The following is a 16,831-nucleotide window of genomic DNA, read 5'->3' as shown; positions in this document are numbered from 1 at the left end:
CAGCTTCAAGTATTTGTTGTGACATAGTTACTACGGTTGGATGACCTTCCTATATTTATATATTTATGTTTATATTTTTTCTTTGTGATTCAGTTTGTAATTAATACTTGGTGCATTCCAGAAGGTTTTGAGACGTTTTCAGGAGAGACATTTATTAATTTCTGCTCCAGCATGACCATAGTTCAATGATTGAAACTAGTAAAAGGATAAAAGGAAAAATGAAACACAAAACTCTAATCTCTTTCAAAGTAGGATGATACTCTGACTTCAATGCACCTGTTGTGGCCCTTCAGCCACTTTGTGAAGGCCCCATGCAAACCCTCCAGAGTGAAGGGGTCCAGGATCCTTGTCACAGTTGATATTATTTTAATCTTTTTAAAATTACTTTTATTTTTGGATGGAATCTGTTTTCTTTTCCTTTTATGCAAACTGTGAAATTTAGACTCAGCATCTTTTGTGTGTGTGTGTGTGTGTGTAACTTATTTATTAATATTTATCAGAAGCAACAGTGTGACTCAATATCCAAGAGTTACATGCACTGGCATCTACAAAACTAGTTAGCTGTTATATATATATATCCACCCATCCATCCATATATATATATATATATAATCAAAATAAACAACAGGATATCAAGAAGTGATGCAGTACAATCGTTTCATCAGTTTAAATGCAGGGCTATCATCAGCTGCACAAATGAATAGAATTTTAATCAGTCAGACACGTTAATACACACACACACACACACACACACACACACACACACACAAACACACACACACACACACACACACACACACACACATATACACACACACACACACACACACACATATATGTCTTCCTTTAATTAAGACAATGGTTGTTATAATTATTGCTATTTGTTATTGTTGTTGTTGTTACTGTTGTTCTTGCACCCATTGTTTTTCAGGACAATCTCTACTAGAACAGCTCTCTCAATATCAGGATGAAATAGATTATACTCGTTGGATATCAGAACAACATTTAGAGCGAATCCACCGGAGTTTGGATCACAAACCCTCAAGGCTCGTGGTAAGAGTTCCCTGTACTTATATTGTGAAGTCGTATGACCCAGCGGTTCGGATGTTGTCCTTATGATTGCAAGATCTTTCTTTCGATTCTTCAACCAAGTGATACATTGTGTTTTTGAACAAATCATTTCATTTCACCATTTTACCCCTTCACACCTAAATTTACCAAAATCACTCTTCAATTTATTCAATTTACTCCCCATTTTACTCCATCCCTCCCCAACAATTTCACCTCCTTTCCAATTTTCCACAGCCTCTTGTACCTTACCTCAAATACTTCAAAATCTACCCCAGTCATCTTCAGTAGAATCTATATTTTTACCACAAAGTTCCTTTTTTTATTACTCTTCCACCAGATTCATCTTTACCCTACATCCCCTATTCTCTGTCATACGGTCCTCTATCTCCCCTATTCTCTTTCATACAGTTCTCTATCTCCCCTATACACTGTCATACAGCTTTCTGCCTTTTCTATGCTCTGTCATGTCATACAGAGCTCTCTTTCCCCTATATTCTGCTATGCAATAACTGTCTCTCCCCTATACTTGGCCTTTCACATTTCTATCTCCCCTCTATGCTATCATAGAATAGTCCCACTCATCTACATTCTACTATACAGTTCTCTATCACCCGTATACTTTGTCATACAATACTCTACCTTATACCCTATCTTCCTTATTTTGTGTCTCATTGTTATATCCTTATGCCTTATGTTATATCCTTATTCTTTATCTAACGTTGATAAAGAATGGTTGATATTGTCAACATTAGATAAAGAATACACTGTGACAATTTTATGACATTTCAAAATAGAAACAACAGCAGTAACAAAAACACAACGAACCAACAATCAATATTTCCAACAGACCAACTCGAACTGTAAACTGTAGCTGGACTTCGAAAACCAAGCTAGGAACTACCAACTATGTCAGACCGCTACTATTTATATGTAGTGGTCCCGTCAATTCTTGTCAGAGGGTGTCGTACTCTCGCCACAACGCTCACATATACTCAATCTCCTATACACTGTCTCTACTATACTCTTATTTACCTATACATTGATTGACCTATACTCCATGTCTCCTATACCCTGCCTCCCTTATGCACTGACACATCTATACTCTGACTAACTTGTAGTGTGACTCACCTGTATTTTGTTATAATATCCTCTGACCAATCTATTGTCTGTCTCCTCTATATTCTGATACACCTATATTCTGTCTCTCCTATATCTTGGCTCACCTATACTCTGTCTCTCCTATATCTTGAGTCACCTATACTCTGTCTCTCCTATATCTTGAGTCACCTATACTCTGTCTCTCCTATATCTTGACTCACATATACTCTATCTCTCCTATATTTTGACTCACCTATAATCTATCTCTCCTATATCTTGACTCACTTATACTCTGTCTCTCCTATATCTTGACTCGCCTATACTCCATCATACAGTTCTGTTTCAATTTCAGATTATATCCTCAAAGATATCCCAGAAACAGTTCCTCATCGATGCCTTGCTACCAAATACATTTGATTTGATTTATGTGAGTAACGAAACACTTGCATTTCTGCACCTCCTTGTTCATACAGCAACTATCCTTCTTCGATGTGATTCTCTCAACATCCCTACCTTCCTACATGTGACTACTAACACTACTGCCTTTCTACATGTGGCCCTCTCGACATGTGATCTTCATACATGTGACTCTCTCAGCACATTTGTTGTTCGACATGTGACTATCTCATCACTGCTACTTTACTACATGTGACTCTCTCTCTCAACACTACTAACTTCCTACATGTGATTCTCTCAACACTACTACCTCCCTACATGTGGCTCTATCAACACTGCTACCTCCCTACATGTGTCTGTTAACACTTCTACCTTCCTACATATGTACAGATGTAGCTATGTTAATGCCAACATGTAAAACAAGCAAATCTAATAAATACCTATAAAACACCAATAAACTATAATACAATACCTTTGAAATACCATTCACCATTTTGGTGCCAACCTGTCTGGGGTTGCCCTCGAATTTAAGATACAAACTTCTTATTTTAAATTGATTTAAATAAATCCTTCTCACAATTCTTAATTTATGTTCAAAACACTTGCTTAATGAATGATAAAGTTATTTTTGCTGTGTTCTCCGTGGTGGTGCTCCAGTATGGTCACAGCCTCATGCTGAAGCTGATTATGGAATAATTTTCAAAATTAGTTGAAACAGAAGCAGTTGAATTTTGGTCACGAAAAGGTGAAGCCTAAAAAAATATCTATGAAAGACCATTAAAAGTAGGGAACTAACAGACAACCCCTAAAAATATCAATGAAATACTAATAAAGGAAAAAAAATTATGAGAAAAATCTGACACACACACACACACACACACACACACACACACACACACACACATGCATATGTATGTATCGGCACGTAAAAAGCACCCACTACACTCTCGGAGTGGTTGGCGTTAGGAAGGGCATCCAGCTGTAGAAACTATGCCAAATCAAGATTGGAGCCTGGTGCAACCATCTGGTTCGCCAGCCCTCAGTCAAAATCGTCCAACCCATGCTAGCATGGAAAGCGGACGTTAAACGATGATGATAATGATGATGATGATCATCATCATCATCAGCATCATTTAACGTCCATTTTCCATGCTGACATGGGTTGGACAGTTTGGCTGAAAACATGGCAAGCTGGGGAGCTGCGCCAAATTCCAGTCTGATTTGGCTGTGTCTACGACTGAATGCCCATCCTCACGCCAACCACTCCTATAATGTAGTCGCTGCTTTTTACATGCCATCAGCACGAGTACCAGTTACGCAACATTGCCATTGACCATAACAACCATCTCACTTGGCTTGACATTCTTCTCCGTCATTGTATATTACCAAAGCACAGCATATCGCCCAACATTCGAAGGGTGCTTTTTACGTGCCAGTTATGCTACACTGGCATCGATAAATGACTGTGATTTCACTCGGCTTGTCGGGTCTTCTCAGGCACGGCACATCACTAAAGGCCTCGGTCCCTTGTCATTACCTCCGTGAGGCCCAACATTTGAATATCATGCTTCACCACCACGTCCAATATCTTTCTGGTTCAAACTCTTCCACGGCTCCCCTCCACCGTTAGAGTTCGGCACGACCCATATACATGTATGTATGTATGTATGTATGTATGTATGTATGTATGTATGTATGTATGTATGTATGTATGTGTGTATGTGTGTGTGTGTGCATGTGTGCATGTGTGCGTGTGTGCGTGTGTGCGTGTGTGCGTGTGTGCATGTGTGCGTGTGTCCATGTGTGCGTGTGTGCGTGTGCATGTGTGCATGTGTGTGTGTGTGCATGTGTGCATGTGTGCATGTGTGTGTGTGTGCGTGTGTGCATGTGTGTATGTGTGTATATGTGTGTGTGTGCGTGTGTCTGTGTGTCTGTGTGTGTGGGTGTGAGTGTGTATGTGTGTGTGTGTACGCAAGCACGCGTGCTTGCGTACACACGCACACACACACACACACACACACACACACAGAGGATGCTCCAGCTAAATTTGGCAGTTTGCATAAAAGGAGAAAAAGAAACGATTTCTAAATGGTTCTGCCTAACGTAAGTTGTAAAACAGTTACTGAAACAGGGGAGATAAATAGAACAGAGATAAATTAGCTAAAGAGAGTTATCTACCTTTACAATTATTTTTTTTTTTCCACTGTACTTTCGGGATTAATTGACCAAAAAATAAAACTTATAAACAAAGAAAAATTAAACTCATCCCTATAAATTATGAACATTTATATAATTGTCACTAACATACAAATTGCTACAACAGAAAACGTGTATGCGCGTGCTTGAGTGTGTATTTGTGAATGCGTGTTATCTATCTATCTATCTATCTATCTATATATATATATATGATTGATTCTAGTTTCAGCTCATGAGCTGTGGTCATGCTGGGGTACCGATATCCTTTTTTTATTATTCTTTTACTGGTTTCAGTCATTTGACTGCGACCATGCCGGAGCACCACCTTTAGTCCAACGAATCGACCCCAGGACTTATTCGTTGTAAACCTAGTACTTATTCTATCGATTCCTTTTGCCGAACCGCTATGTTACGGGGATGTAAACACACTAACATCGCTTGTCAAGCGATGGTGGGGGGATAAACACAGACACACAAACATATATATATGTATATACAACAGGCTTCTTTCTTTACTACCCACAAGGGGCTAAACTCAGAGGGGACAAACAAGGACAGACAAACGGATTAAGCCGATTACATCGACCCCAGTACGTAACTGGTCCTTAATTTATCAACCCCGAAAGGATGAAAGGCAAAGTCGACCTTGGCGGAATTTGAACTCAGAACGTAACGGCAGACGAAATACGGCTACGCATTTCGCCCGGCGTGCTAACGTTTCTACCAGCTCGCCGCTTTATATACTTGTATACCATCAACATGGGACCAGTGGACAGAAAATTTACAAAGGCGCTTGATCCCAACAAATGACACAGACAAATGTATTTTCAATCAGAAAAGATGGAAACGACCATGAAAATAGATGATTAGGGAAACTTTGCTGCTGTGGGCCGCAAGTTTGGTGTCAATGAATCTATCATACGCTCCATATGCTTAATGTAGTGAGATGCTTCATGTGTCACAACATTTTCTGGATCGAATCCAACCCCCATGATAAACCAGGCGAGATGTATCACATGCATTGCACAGCAAGACCCTTAAACCCCTGTCTTGTTGTATTTGGATGTTTTTGTTGTTTAAATTTTGTTTCTTTTTTTTTTCTTTTTCAGGATTATGATAACTTTTCAACGACAGATCTAATTGGTGAGTTACATGTCTCTTCTATTGCTGTTTGGCTTTGGGATAATAAAGATTAGCAAGTTTCTAATTTGAGGGTCTGTGGACCCTAAGAAATCTGTGAACCGTGTTCAAAATTTTAGCTGTATGGTTAAGATGTTTGCTTTGCAGCTATGTCGTCTCAGGTTCAATCCCATAACGTGGCACCCTGGGCAAGTGCCTTCTACTATATCTCTGGGCTGGCCAAAGCCTTGTGAATGGATTTGGTAGATAGAAACTGAAAGAAGCCCATCAAACATATTTGTGGTGTGTGTGTGTCCTTCTCATGACATCATGATTGTAAATGAGTAATCATCATATAAGCAATATTGCTTGTTTCCAAAACATGTCTGGCCATGAGAAAATATCAACTTGCTTGGAAACAGATGAGGGTTAGTAACAGGAAAGGCATCCAGCTGTAGAAAAAATCTGCCTCGACAAATTCAGAATTTGTCTTACACAAGACATGGCAAAAAAACAAAAAGCCCCACCAGATTTTCCATTTTTAATAAACATCTTAACAACAACCAAAATGCCATTATGCAAATAATGATGGTACCTAAAGAAATGGTAAAACATTAGCTACATGAAGACTCTATCACCACAAATCTAACTTTACTAGTACTTTGACAATGGACCTATAAAATATGGGAGGTTTTTCTGCTGCACATTGTATTTCACTGTTATTCTCCTTATGTTTTGTTGAAATCTAGAGCTTGTTTTGTACACGGTGTGGCAAAAACTCCTCCAGGGTTCATCATACTAGATAAACGCTTCAACAGTAAATGCAATGTGTGCACTGGTCCGAATCATGATGGTATTCTACAGCTGAGTGGACTGGAGCAACGTGAAATGAAGTGTCTTGCTCAAGATCATAATCCACTGCCCAACCAGGGAATTGAAACTATGAGCTTAAGATCATGAATGCAACCTTCTAACCACTAAACAACATCTTAGACGGTTGATTTTTTTCTTTTGTTGATGCTGTGGTCAGTGAAGTATTTATCCGGCCATTGAGATTCTGATTTTCCTTTCTTTCAGATGCGATTCAGAGAAAGTTGGATGGCAAAAAAGTAGAATGTCTTCTGATGATGTGCAAGGTAATTCAATTGGAATGCATCCTTTTGTATAGTTCTTCCATTAAGAAAAAATAAGTATCTGCTACGATAGCTCTGGGGCTGACCTGTGCCTTATGAGTGAATTTGGCTGACAGAAACTGTGTGGGAGCCCATCTTACATGCACTATTTCAGCGAGCCTTGTGTCTTCCGTTATCCTATGTAAAAGCAGAAATCCCTTCTAAGGTAATATATTGAGATGTTGAACAAGAGAGAATCGCAAGTATATAGGGAAAGCAAAAGTTCTCCAAACCGCCTCACTGTTAATGTAAATCGGGTGGTATAAAACGAAAATATAACCTCACAAAATCGTGGGACCAACGGTGGTCAAAAAGACCAAAAATCGAATATTTTCAAGTCTTTGATGTATTAACCAACCCTTAAATGAACTTTTCCATAATATTGTTAACGTAACAACATATTTTCAAGTGGATGGATGGAAGCACTCCGTCGGTTACGACGACGAGGGTTCCGGTTGATCCGAATCAACGGAACAGCCTGCTCGTGAAATTAACGTTCTGAGCACTCCACAGACACGTGTACCCTTAACGTAGTTCTCGGGGATATTCAGCGTGACACAGAGAGTGACAAGGTTGGCCCCTTGAAATACAGGCACAACAGAAACAGGAAGTAAGAGTGAGAGAAAGTTGTGGTGAAAGATTACAGCAGGGATCACCACCATCCCCTGCCGGAGCCTCGTGGAGCTTTAGGTGTTTTCGCTCAATAAACACTCACAACGCCCGGTCTGGGAATCGAAACCGCGATCCTATGACCGCGAGTCCGCTGCCCTAACCACTGGGCCATTGCGCCTCCACAATATTTTCAAGTATTAACATAATGAACAAAGCGATAAATAGTGCAAAGTCACGTGTTAAACTTAACATAGAATTAGTCTAAGAATTGTTGGTTGTGAAATATGCCAAAAATTAATCTCAAAGAAACGTACCTTTTATTTTAAGTGCAAAGAGGGAAAATAAATCCGAGTGTAAACAATTTACAGTTTATTTACTGAAACAACGCCTTACGTTTGTAAACAGGAATGCAATAAAAACGAAATACAATAAGTGTGATAATGCTTTCGTTTTTCCTAACCGTTACCCACGTTTAAACTACCCTGCATTATTTTCTACAAACAATTTAGGTGACTAATGCACATTCCTGCTTTTTTTCGCTCAGGAATCCAATAAAAACGAAATACAAACAATTTAGGTGAATGATGCACATCTTTTAGCGCCAATCAAAGTTATTATCAACTTAAAAGAAGATTCGTTTTATTATTATACTTCCTATAAAAAACGACTATACAAGAATAAAATTTTCTCGACTATATAAGATAACAAAATGACCGCCCTAACGTGACCAACCAATGTAAAAACAAAACTTTCCAAAATTTGCTCAAGAAAACGTTTATGCCCAGCAATAAAAAACGTCTTGTTTTCATGCCTAATTACTGCAGCATTTTCGTGCGATCTTTGCATGCACTTAACAGCTGATTGAGTAAAGCACACATGTGAGTACAACTCATCTCACTTCTCGCACTGCTCAACAGGCCCCGCTAGGTAGCGGACGAAGCTCTCTATAAAATTGGATTAAAGGTTCAGAAGATAATTGCGGTCGTATGGAATTGTTCACACAAATACACAGAAAACTTCAGCATTGCCGAAATCAGATCGCCATGTTGATTCGCTAGCTTCTGCACGCATATTTTTTTTCTCTCCTTCTTTCTGTGTTTTTTCTCTGTGTATCTTTCTGTTGAAGAGTGTAGGCTCGAAATGTTAAAGACTTGTTTTATTTATATTTCCTGAGCGCCATACTAATACAATTGTTTGTTTGTATTCCACCTGCCTTCGTCTTTTGTTTATTTCCGTAAACCTGCCTTCGTCTTTTGTCTATTTTCATAAAGCTTCCCGTTATATATATATATATCTGTAAAATAATATGTGACAATTATTCGGTGGCCAAGATAAAACTCTGATATATATATCAGATCATTACGAATGAAATGTCCGATTCTCTTATGTCCCAAGTTTAATAATCGTTAACTCCAATGTTTTAATCCTGACAATTCTCTGTTTTACAACATTGAAGAGCCCTGGGATTGATGTAATCAACTAAGCCCCTTATCCACCATATTTCAGGCCTTGTGCCAACAGCAGAAAGGATTATTATTCTAGTCTTTATTTCGTTTCTCCCTGTCAGGGCGGTCCTGGATATATATATTTGCTGAAGAACCATGTTGTGACTCCACAGAAGTTGAAAACCAGCGACTGTCAAGCACTGATCTGGTGAGTGATGCAGGGTTGGATGTTCCTCCCTCGGTTTGGTTCCATTCTGGTATTTCTGGTTTCCATCAGAAAAGGAGCAGTGATGTTGTGATGTTCAACATGTGTGTTTGTCAGAGTGGTGTGGAAGTGAAAGGACTATGTCTAGGGTTCAGATCACACAGGATGCACAACTCTGATAAAGATGGTGGTGGTGGTGGTGGTGAGGAAGAAGAAGGGAAGGAGGAGAAGAGAAAAAGGAAGGGAAGAGGGTGGTGATAGTAGTGGTGGCAGTGGTGCAGATGGTGGTGGTGGTGGTGGTGGTAGTGAGGATGATGGTGATCGGGACGATGGTGTAACTGGTGATGATTGGAATATAAGTGATGATGATGATAATCGTAGTGGTGGTGATGAAGTTGATGACGATGATAATAACAGTGGTGGTGGTCATAATGGTCGTTGTGGTGATGGTGGTGGCGATGGTGGTAACAGTGATGAAGATGCTGATGATTATGATGATAATGCCAGCAGTGGTGGAGGTGGTGGTGGTGGTGATCATTGTGGTGATAGTGGTGGTGGTGGTGATGGTGCGGTGGTGGCGGTGGTGGTGGTGATGGTGCGGTGGTGGTGGTGGTGGTGGTAGTGGTGGTGATTGTATAGTGGTGGCGGTGGTAGAGTTGGTGGTGGTGGTGATGGTGGTGGTGGTGATGGTGGTGGTGGTGGTGGTGACGCTGACCATGATGATCATGATGATCATGATGATGATGGCAGCAGTGGTGGTGGTGGTGGTGCTGGGGAATGATATTGATGATAATGATGATGATGATGATGACAAAATCATTTTCTGTTTCAATTTCTTCAGGTTTTGGAAGTCTCTTGAGCAAGTAATCAGTAAACTCGAAGAAGAATCTGCTGCCATCCACATCTTGGTGCCAAGACTCACAGACATTCAACAAGGATGCACAGTAAGCAATGGAGTCTTTGCTCTCTTTTTTTTTATTTTACATTTTATTGGACTTTTTTTTATCTTTTATCTTTTACTTGTTTTCAAGTTATTGGGTTGTGGCCATGCTGGGGCAACACCTTAACTGGTGGAGTTGAACACATAGACACCAGCACTTTTTTCACCGCATCGACTGGCCTCCGTGCTGGTGGCACGTAACAAACACCATCCGATCATGGCCGTGCTAGCCTGGCCTGGCCCCCGTGCCGGTGGCACGTAAAAAGCACCATCCGAGCGTGGCCGTTCGCCAGCCTCGTCTGGCACCTGTGCCGGTGGCACATAAAACGCACTCACTACACTCATGGAGTGGTTGACGTTAGGAAGGGCATCCAGCTGTAGAAACACTGCCAGATCTGACTGGAGCCTGGTGCAGCCTTCGGGCTTCCCAGACCCCAGTTGAACCGTCCAACCCATGCTAGCATGGAAAGCGGACGTTAAACGATGAAAGTCTGGTACATGTTTTATCACCCTTGTTTTTGCCTCACTGCTAAGTAGGGATGTAGATGCACCAACGCCAGTTGTCAATTGATAGTTGTGGTGGTGGTGGGGTGGGGGTGCAAGGGAACAAAAACAAGCAAAAACACACACAAATACACACACGCACACACACACACACACACACACACACACATATTTATAATATCTAAACTATGTAGAAGTCATGACCGTTTCAGGCAGTTACACTTGAAACAGTTTGATCTGGTTGCCCCACAATCTATCTTTCTGTCAGTTTGAATGGTGAAGTTCCAGAGGAGTGAGATGTGATTATTATTATTATTATTAATATTTTTATCATTATTATTATTATCATTATTATTATTATTATTATTATTATTAATATTTTTATTATTATTATTAATATTTTTATTTTCATTATTATTATTATTATTATTATTATTATTATTATTATTATTATTATTATTATTATCATCTCCAGCTAGAACAAAATCTACAGCAGGTATTAGAACCCTTTAGAATCCACGTTGAAGCAATCAGTTTTTCAAATAGCCAAGGTAAGTAAACAAATACTGGACATTCTTGTAAGAAAATAATTATTTTTTACCTATTATGACAAAATTCAAACAAGACAACCTCACTGACAAATCCAGAGAGACAGGAGGAAAAGAGAGAAAGGGAACTAAGGATACAGTGATGGCACAACTTTTGTTTTGTATTTATATTCTTCCTTCTCTCCCCCTCCACCCCTCTTATTGTTTTCATCCTCTTTCTCTTGCATGTTTACTCTAACTCCTTCTTTTGCTTAGCCTCTCACTTCTTAGAATCCTCTCCCTTTTTCTCTCTCTCTCTCCCCCTCTCTCTCTCTATTAATCTCATTAATCTTCTCCCTCTCCATCTTCCAAATGCACCAGTTTGTGATATTCTCTTACTTGTTTCAGTCGTTTGACTGCGGCCATGCTGGAGCACCACCTTTAGTCGAACAAATTGACCTCAGGACTTATTCTTTGTAAGCCTAGTACTTATTTTATCGGTGTCTTTTTGCCGAACCGCTGAGTTACGGGAACATAAGCACACTGACATCAGTTGTCAAGTAATGGTGGTAGGAGCAAACAGACACACGAATATATACATACACACACACAAACACATATACGATGGGCTTCTTTCAGTTTCCGTGTACCAAATCAACTCACAAAGCTTTGGATGGCCTGAGGCTATAGACGAAGACACTTGCCCAAGGTGCCATGCAGTGGGACTGAACCACTGCATGGCACCTTGGGCTAGTGTCTTATATGTCCAGCTTTTGTGCATCCATATATAATTAGCAGATACATCATTGATTTTGTCACTCCTTCTCTGACTCTCACTATCCATCTCTGCCCCTCGCTCTCTCTCTTTCTCCTTCTCTCTCTCCCTAACTCTCCTTATTTTCCTCCCTCTCTTTTTCTCTCTCACGCTCTCATCTAACTTCACAAAAAGTAGGTAGGTAGGTAGGAACATACTATTGTATTCCTATATAACTAATACTCAGATGGGTTTTTTTTTTCTTTTCTGTTTTAAGGCCTGAAAATTCTCAGTATGTACTTCAATATAAATAGCCTGTTACCGTGGTTAGGACACCAACAGCAAGAACAACAACAATATGTAGAAGAAGGAGAAGAAGAAGAAGATATTTATGGAGAGGACCAATCTTTGCAAGACTTCTTAGATCCAGATTATGACTTAAAACATTCAGTTTTATGATCTTCGTTCAAAAGTGTTTCTTTTGTTTAATTTTATTTGCATTTTTCTTTTTTGCATTTCAATGACTGTTTCTTCCGTTTACCTTTCAGTATTATCATTTCTTCATTCTTCCTCTTCTTCCTCTTCTTCCTCCTCCTCCTTCTCTTCTTTCTTCTTCTTCTTCTTCTTCTTCTTCCTTCCTTCTTCCTCTCTTACTTGCTCTCCTCCCACTATCCCTACTTTCCACTCTCCCTCCTCCTCTCCTTTTTCTTTCCTCCTCTTCCTTTCCTTCCCTCCTCCCCTTCCTCCTTCTCTCCTCCCCTATCATTATCTCTTCTCCCCCTCCCCTCCATATTTACTTATATTTCTCTATCATTATGGTTTTTTCTCCATCATTTTCCTTATTTCCGTTTCACTGCCATTTTGGTTTTTAAAGTGATGGCTTTCATTTTGATTGTGAAAATGTTACCCCTCCCCCACATCAGATGTTGCCCCTCCCCCCTTTCGTATCCCTATTCTTTGAGTAAATCCAGTTTCCTTCAGTAACATTGTAAGTCAATAAAAGAAATCCTTATTTTTATTCTTGCTGTTGTTATTGATGTTACGGAGTGCAAACTCATGCCAGCCAGGAAGAAGAGAAGCGTTAGATGATGGTGGTCATGATGTTGTTGATGTTGATGGTGGTGATGGTGGTGGTGGTGGTGAGGATGATGGCAAGGGCAGTGGTCATGATGTTGATGGTGGTGATGGTGGTGGTGAGGATGATGGTAGTGGCGAGGGTGGTGGTCGTGATGTTGATGGTGGTGGTGGTGGTGGTGGTGGTGGTGGTGGTGGTGGTGATAGTGGTGAGGATGATGGCAAGGGCAGTGGTCATGATGTTGATGGTGGTGATGGTGGTGGTGAGGATGATGGTAGTGGCGAGGGTGGTGGTCGTGATGTTGATGGTGGTGGTGGTGGTGGTGGTGGTGGTGGTGGTGATAGTGGTGAGGATGATGGCAAGGGCAGTGGTCATGATGTTGATGGTGGTGATGGTGGTGGTGAGGATGATGGTAGTGGCGAGGGTGGTGGTCGTGATGTTGATGGTGGTTGTGGTGGTGTGGTGGTGGTGGTGGTGATAGTGGTGAGGATGATGGCAAGGGCAGTGGTCATGATGTTGATGGTGGTGATGGTGGTGGTATGGTGGTGATGGTGGTGGTGAGGATGATGGTAGTGGCGAGGCTGGTGGTCGTGATGTTGATGGTGGTGGTGGTGGTGGTGGTGGTGGTGGTGGTGATAGTGGTGAGGATGATGGCAAGGGCAGTGGTCATGATGTTGATGGTGGTGATGGTGGTGGTGAGGATGATGGTAGTGGCGAGGGTGGTGGTCGTGATGTTGATGGTGGTTGTGGTGGTGGTGGTAGTGGTGGTGGTGGTGGTGGTGGTGGTGGTGGTGATAGTGGTGAGGATGATGGCAAGGGCAGTGGTCATGATGTTGATGGTGGTGATGGTGGTGGTAGTGGTGGTGATGGTGGTGGTGAGGATGATGGTAGTGGCGAGGCTGGTGGTCGTGATGTTGATGGTGTTGGTGGTGGTGGTGGTGGTGGTGATAGTGGTGAGGATGATGGCAAGGGCAGTGGTCATGATGTTGATGATGTTGATGGTGGTGATGGTGGGGGTGATGGTGGTGATGGTGGTGAGGATGATGGTGGTCGTGATGTTGATGGTGTTGTGGTGGTGGTGGTGGTGGTGGTGGTGGTGGTGGTGGTGGTGGTGGTTTTGGTGGTGAGGAAGAAGTAAAAGTCCAGCATTGAGCTTCCCTTGTTGGCTCAAAAAGGTATAAATTTTGAAAAAAACAAGACTAAGCCAGGGAAAAAAACCAAACACTTTTATTGTTAAACTGAATACATTTCAAATGGTGTAATAATAAGAGCTGTTTACTTTGAATAGAACTTTCAGAAACCAGAAGACAATTTAAAAAAAAAAAATTTTATCATAATTATAAAAATCACATCGTGTATATATGTGTAGCATGTCTCTAGCTACATATATATGCATTTGTTTTACTTTTGCAATTTTGGAGACAATATATATATATATAAAAGTAAAGACCCCCTTCGGTCATGAGTGACCATGGGTTTGCACCTAGAGAGTTACCCTCTGAGGCACAAGTCTGGGCAAGGTTGTTTTATGGAAGACCAGTAGTCGCCCATGCATACCGGCCTCCCCTCTCCACGCCACCAGTGTTATCCAAGGGAAAGACAAAGGTCGATACAGCCTGGTACCTGTGACGTCGCAACTCATTACTACAGCTGAGTGAACTGGAGCAACGTGAAATAAAGTGTCTTGCTCAAGAACACAACACGCAGCCCGATAAATATATATATATATATATAACACAAAGCAGAATGGAGAATTACACATTTTTAGTTCATAATTTGCTTATGCACGTTTCAGATGAGCTAACGTTACATAATACAATGATGCCTTAAGTCTTCCCATTAACCAAGTCATAGTCAAGTGACAATAGTATTACATAGATCTAGAAAATCAGCATCAGCACATATTGCTGAGAGCTTCCACTCCCGTTGATTTAGTTAGCCAAATTGTGTCACTACTGAGTGCTTAGAAAGTATTTGCCTGCATTTCACTATTCCTATTCTTTTGTATTTTACACACACACTCACACACACACACACACACACACAACACACACACACACTATTTCAAATTTTGGCACAAGGCCAGCAATTTTAAGGAGAGGGTGTTAAACCATTGAGTTCAGTTCTTGACTCTTCTCTTTTACTCTTTACTCTTTTACTTGTTTCAGTCATTTGACTGCGGCCATGCTGGAGCACCGCCTTAAGTCAAGCAAACCAACCCCAGGACTTATTCTTTGTAAGCCTAGTACTTTTTCTATCGGTCTCTTTTGCTGAACCACTAAGTTACGGGGAGGTAAACACATCAGCATCGGTTGTCAAGCGATGTTGGGGAGACAAACACAGACAACAAACACACACATATATATATATACATATATACAACAGGCTTCTTTCAGTTTCCGTCTACCAAATTCACTCACAAGGCTTTGGTCGGTGGCCCGAGGCTATAGTAGAAAACACTTGCCCAAGGTGCCACGCAGTGGGACTGAACCCGGAACCATGTGGTTGGTAAACAAGCTATTTACCACACAGCCACTCCTTTTTTTTTGTGTCTTTTTGATCCTGGTGGAATTTGAACTCAGAACGTAATGCGTTGCAAGAAATACCACCAGGCATTTTATCTGATGCTCTTATCAATTCTGTCAGTTTGCTGCCTTTCGTTTTTATGTCGACCCATGATTTTAAAACAATTTAACATCAAATTGAAAGGTTACTCGACAATTTTTAATAGAATACATATTTATTTATGAATTTTTTACAAGGAAAAGTTTAACAGTGACTTCGAAATTATACACAACACAACATGCTGCACATCATATTGCAGGGTTTTAAGACAACTTAGACCTCGAAATCAAGTTGCGCATCATACAGGATAACATATTATACATGGTCTTTCATAATATATACACACACATACATACACACCATATATATATATATATATATATATATATATGTATGTATGTATATATCTATATATATATATAATATATATATATATATATATACCTATATATATTCAAGGGGGTGACAAAGGCAAAAAGAAGCTATATCTGGCTGCTTAGAATAAAGAATTCAAAGAAAAATCTGACAGTGGTTAAGAATATTTAATCCACAATCATTAGTGCACAAAATATGTTCTCTTTCACCCATGGCACATTGGGAACAGTCCCGGTGAGCCATAGGTGAAGCAGAATATATTTTGTTAAGCTATGGATTGAATATTGGATATAAAGATTACCTTTTGGGTGTTAATACTGATCCCATCCCTTATAATTATTTTTTAATGTACTTGCTGATTATTTGATACATCAGTGACTGAAAAGTCACTGTAGTTCTATATGCTGTGATAGAGAGAGTTGGCTGGTATGTGGTCACCAGAAGCCTGCCACTGAAGAGGTACAGTACACGGAAATCATGTGATCTGACAGCTACAACACCCATACCAGATGAATTTCATCTGCTATCAATGTATATCTGTGCTTTTATGCATCATGTGTTTATATGAGAAGACCTCTCAAGGTTAATACCACAGAATTCAGTGTTCCAACAAGACATCCACGTTAAGCTGGATATAAAGAAATATATATATATATATACATATGCAAGAAAAAATCACTGTAATAAAATTGTGTATTCAAAGATAAGTCTAACTATGATGGATTGTAAGATTGGTCACAAGAAGTAGGCCATACATTTTTGGGGTGAGAGGAGTGT

General features: G+C 40.3%; 1 protein-coding gene across 1 annotated transcript in view; it reads left to right on the top strand.

The window, feature by feature from the left end:
• The window catches only part of LOC118767452, a 31,967-nt gene extending 18,910 nt beyond the window's left edge, over window positions 1-13,057 (top strand). Inside the window, exons 5-12 of the mRNA XM_036512045.1 lie at window positions 932-1,053; window positions 2,522-2,596; window positions 5,871-5,904; window positions 6,958-7,016; window positions 9,232-9,317; window positions 10,156-10,258; window positions 11,234-11,309; window positions 12,317-13,057. Coding sequence (XP_036367938.1) covers window positions 932-1,053; window positions 2,522-2,596; window positions 5,871-5,904; window positions 6,958-7,016; window positions 9,232-9,317; window positions 10,156-10,258; window positions 11,234-11,309; window positions 12,317-12,498 — 737 coding nt within the window. The 3' untranslated portion in view covers window positions 12,499-13,057. The remainder of the gene's footprint in view (window positions 1-931; window positions 1,054-2,521; window positions 2,597-5,870; window positions 5,905-6,957; window positions 7,017-9,231; window positions 9,318-10,155; window positions 10,259-11,233; window positions 11,310-12,316) is intronic.
• Window positions 13,058-16,831: the final 3,774 nt, after the last annotated feature.

The sequence above is a fragment of the Octopus sinensis genome, linkage group LG21 (genome assembly GCF_006345805.1).
Source record: "Octopus sinensis linkage group LG21, ASM634580v1, whole genome shotgun sequence".
In the NCBI taxonomy this organism is placed as follows: domain Eukaryota; kingdom Metazoa; phylum Mollusca; class Cephalopoda; order Octopoda; family Octopodidae; genus Octopus; species Octopus sinensis.
The sequence above is the reverse complement of the archived record's forward strand: the minus strand, read 5'-3'. Positions and strand labels throughout refer to the sequence as shown.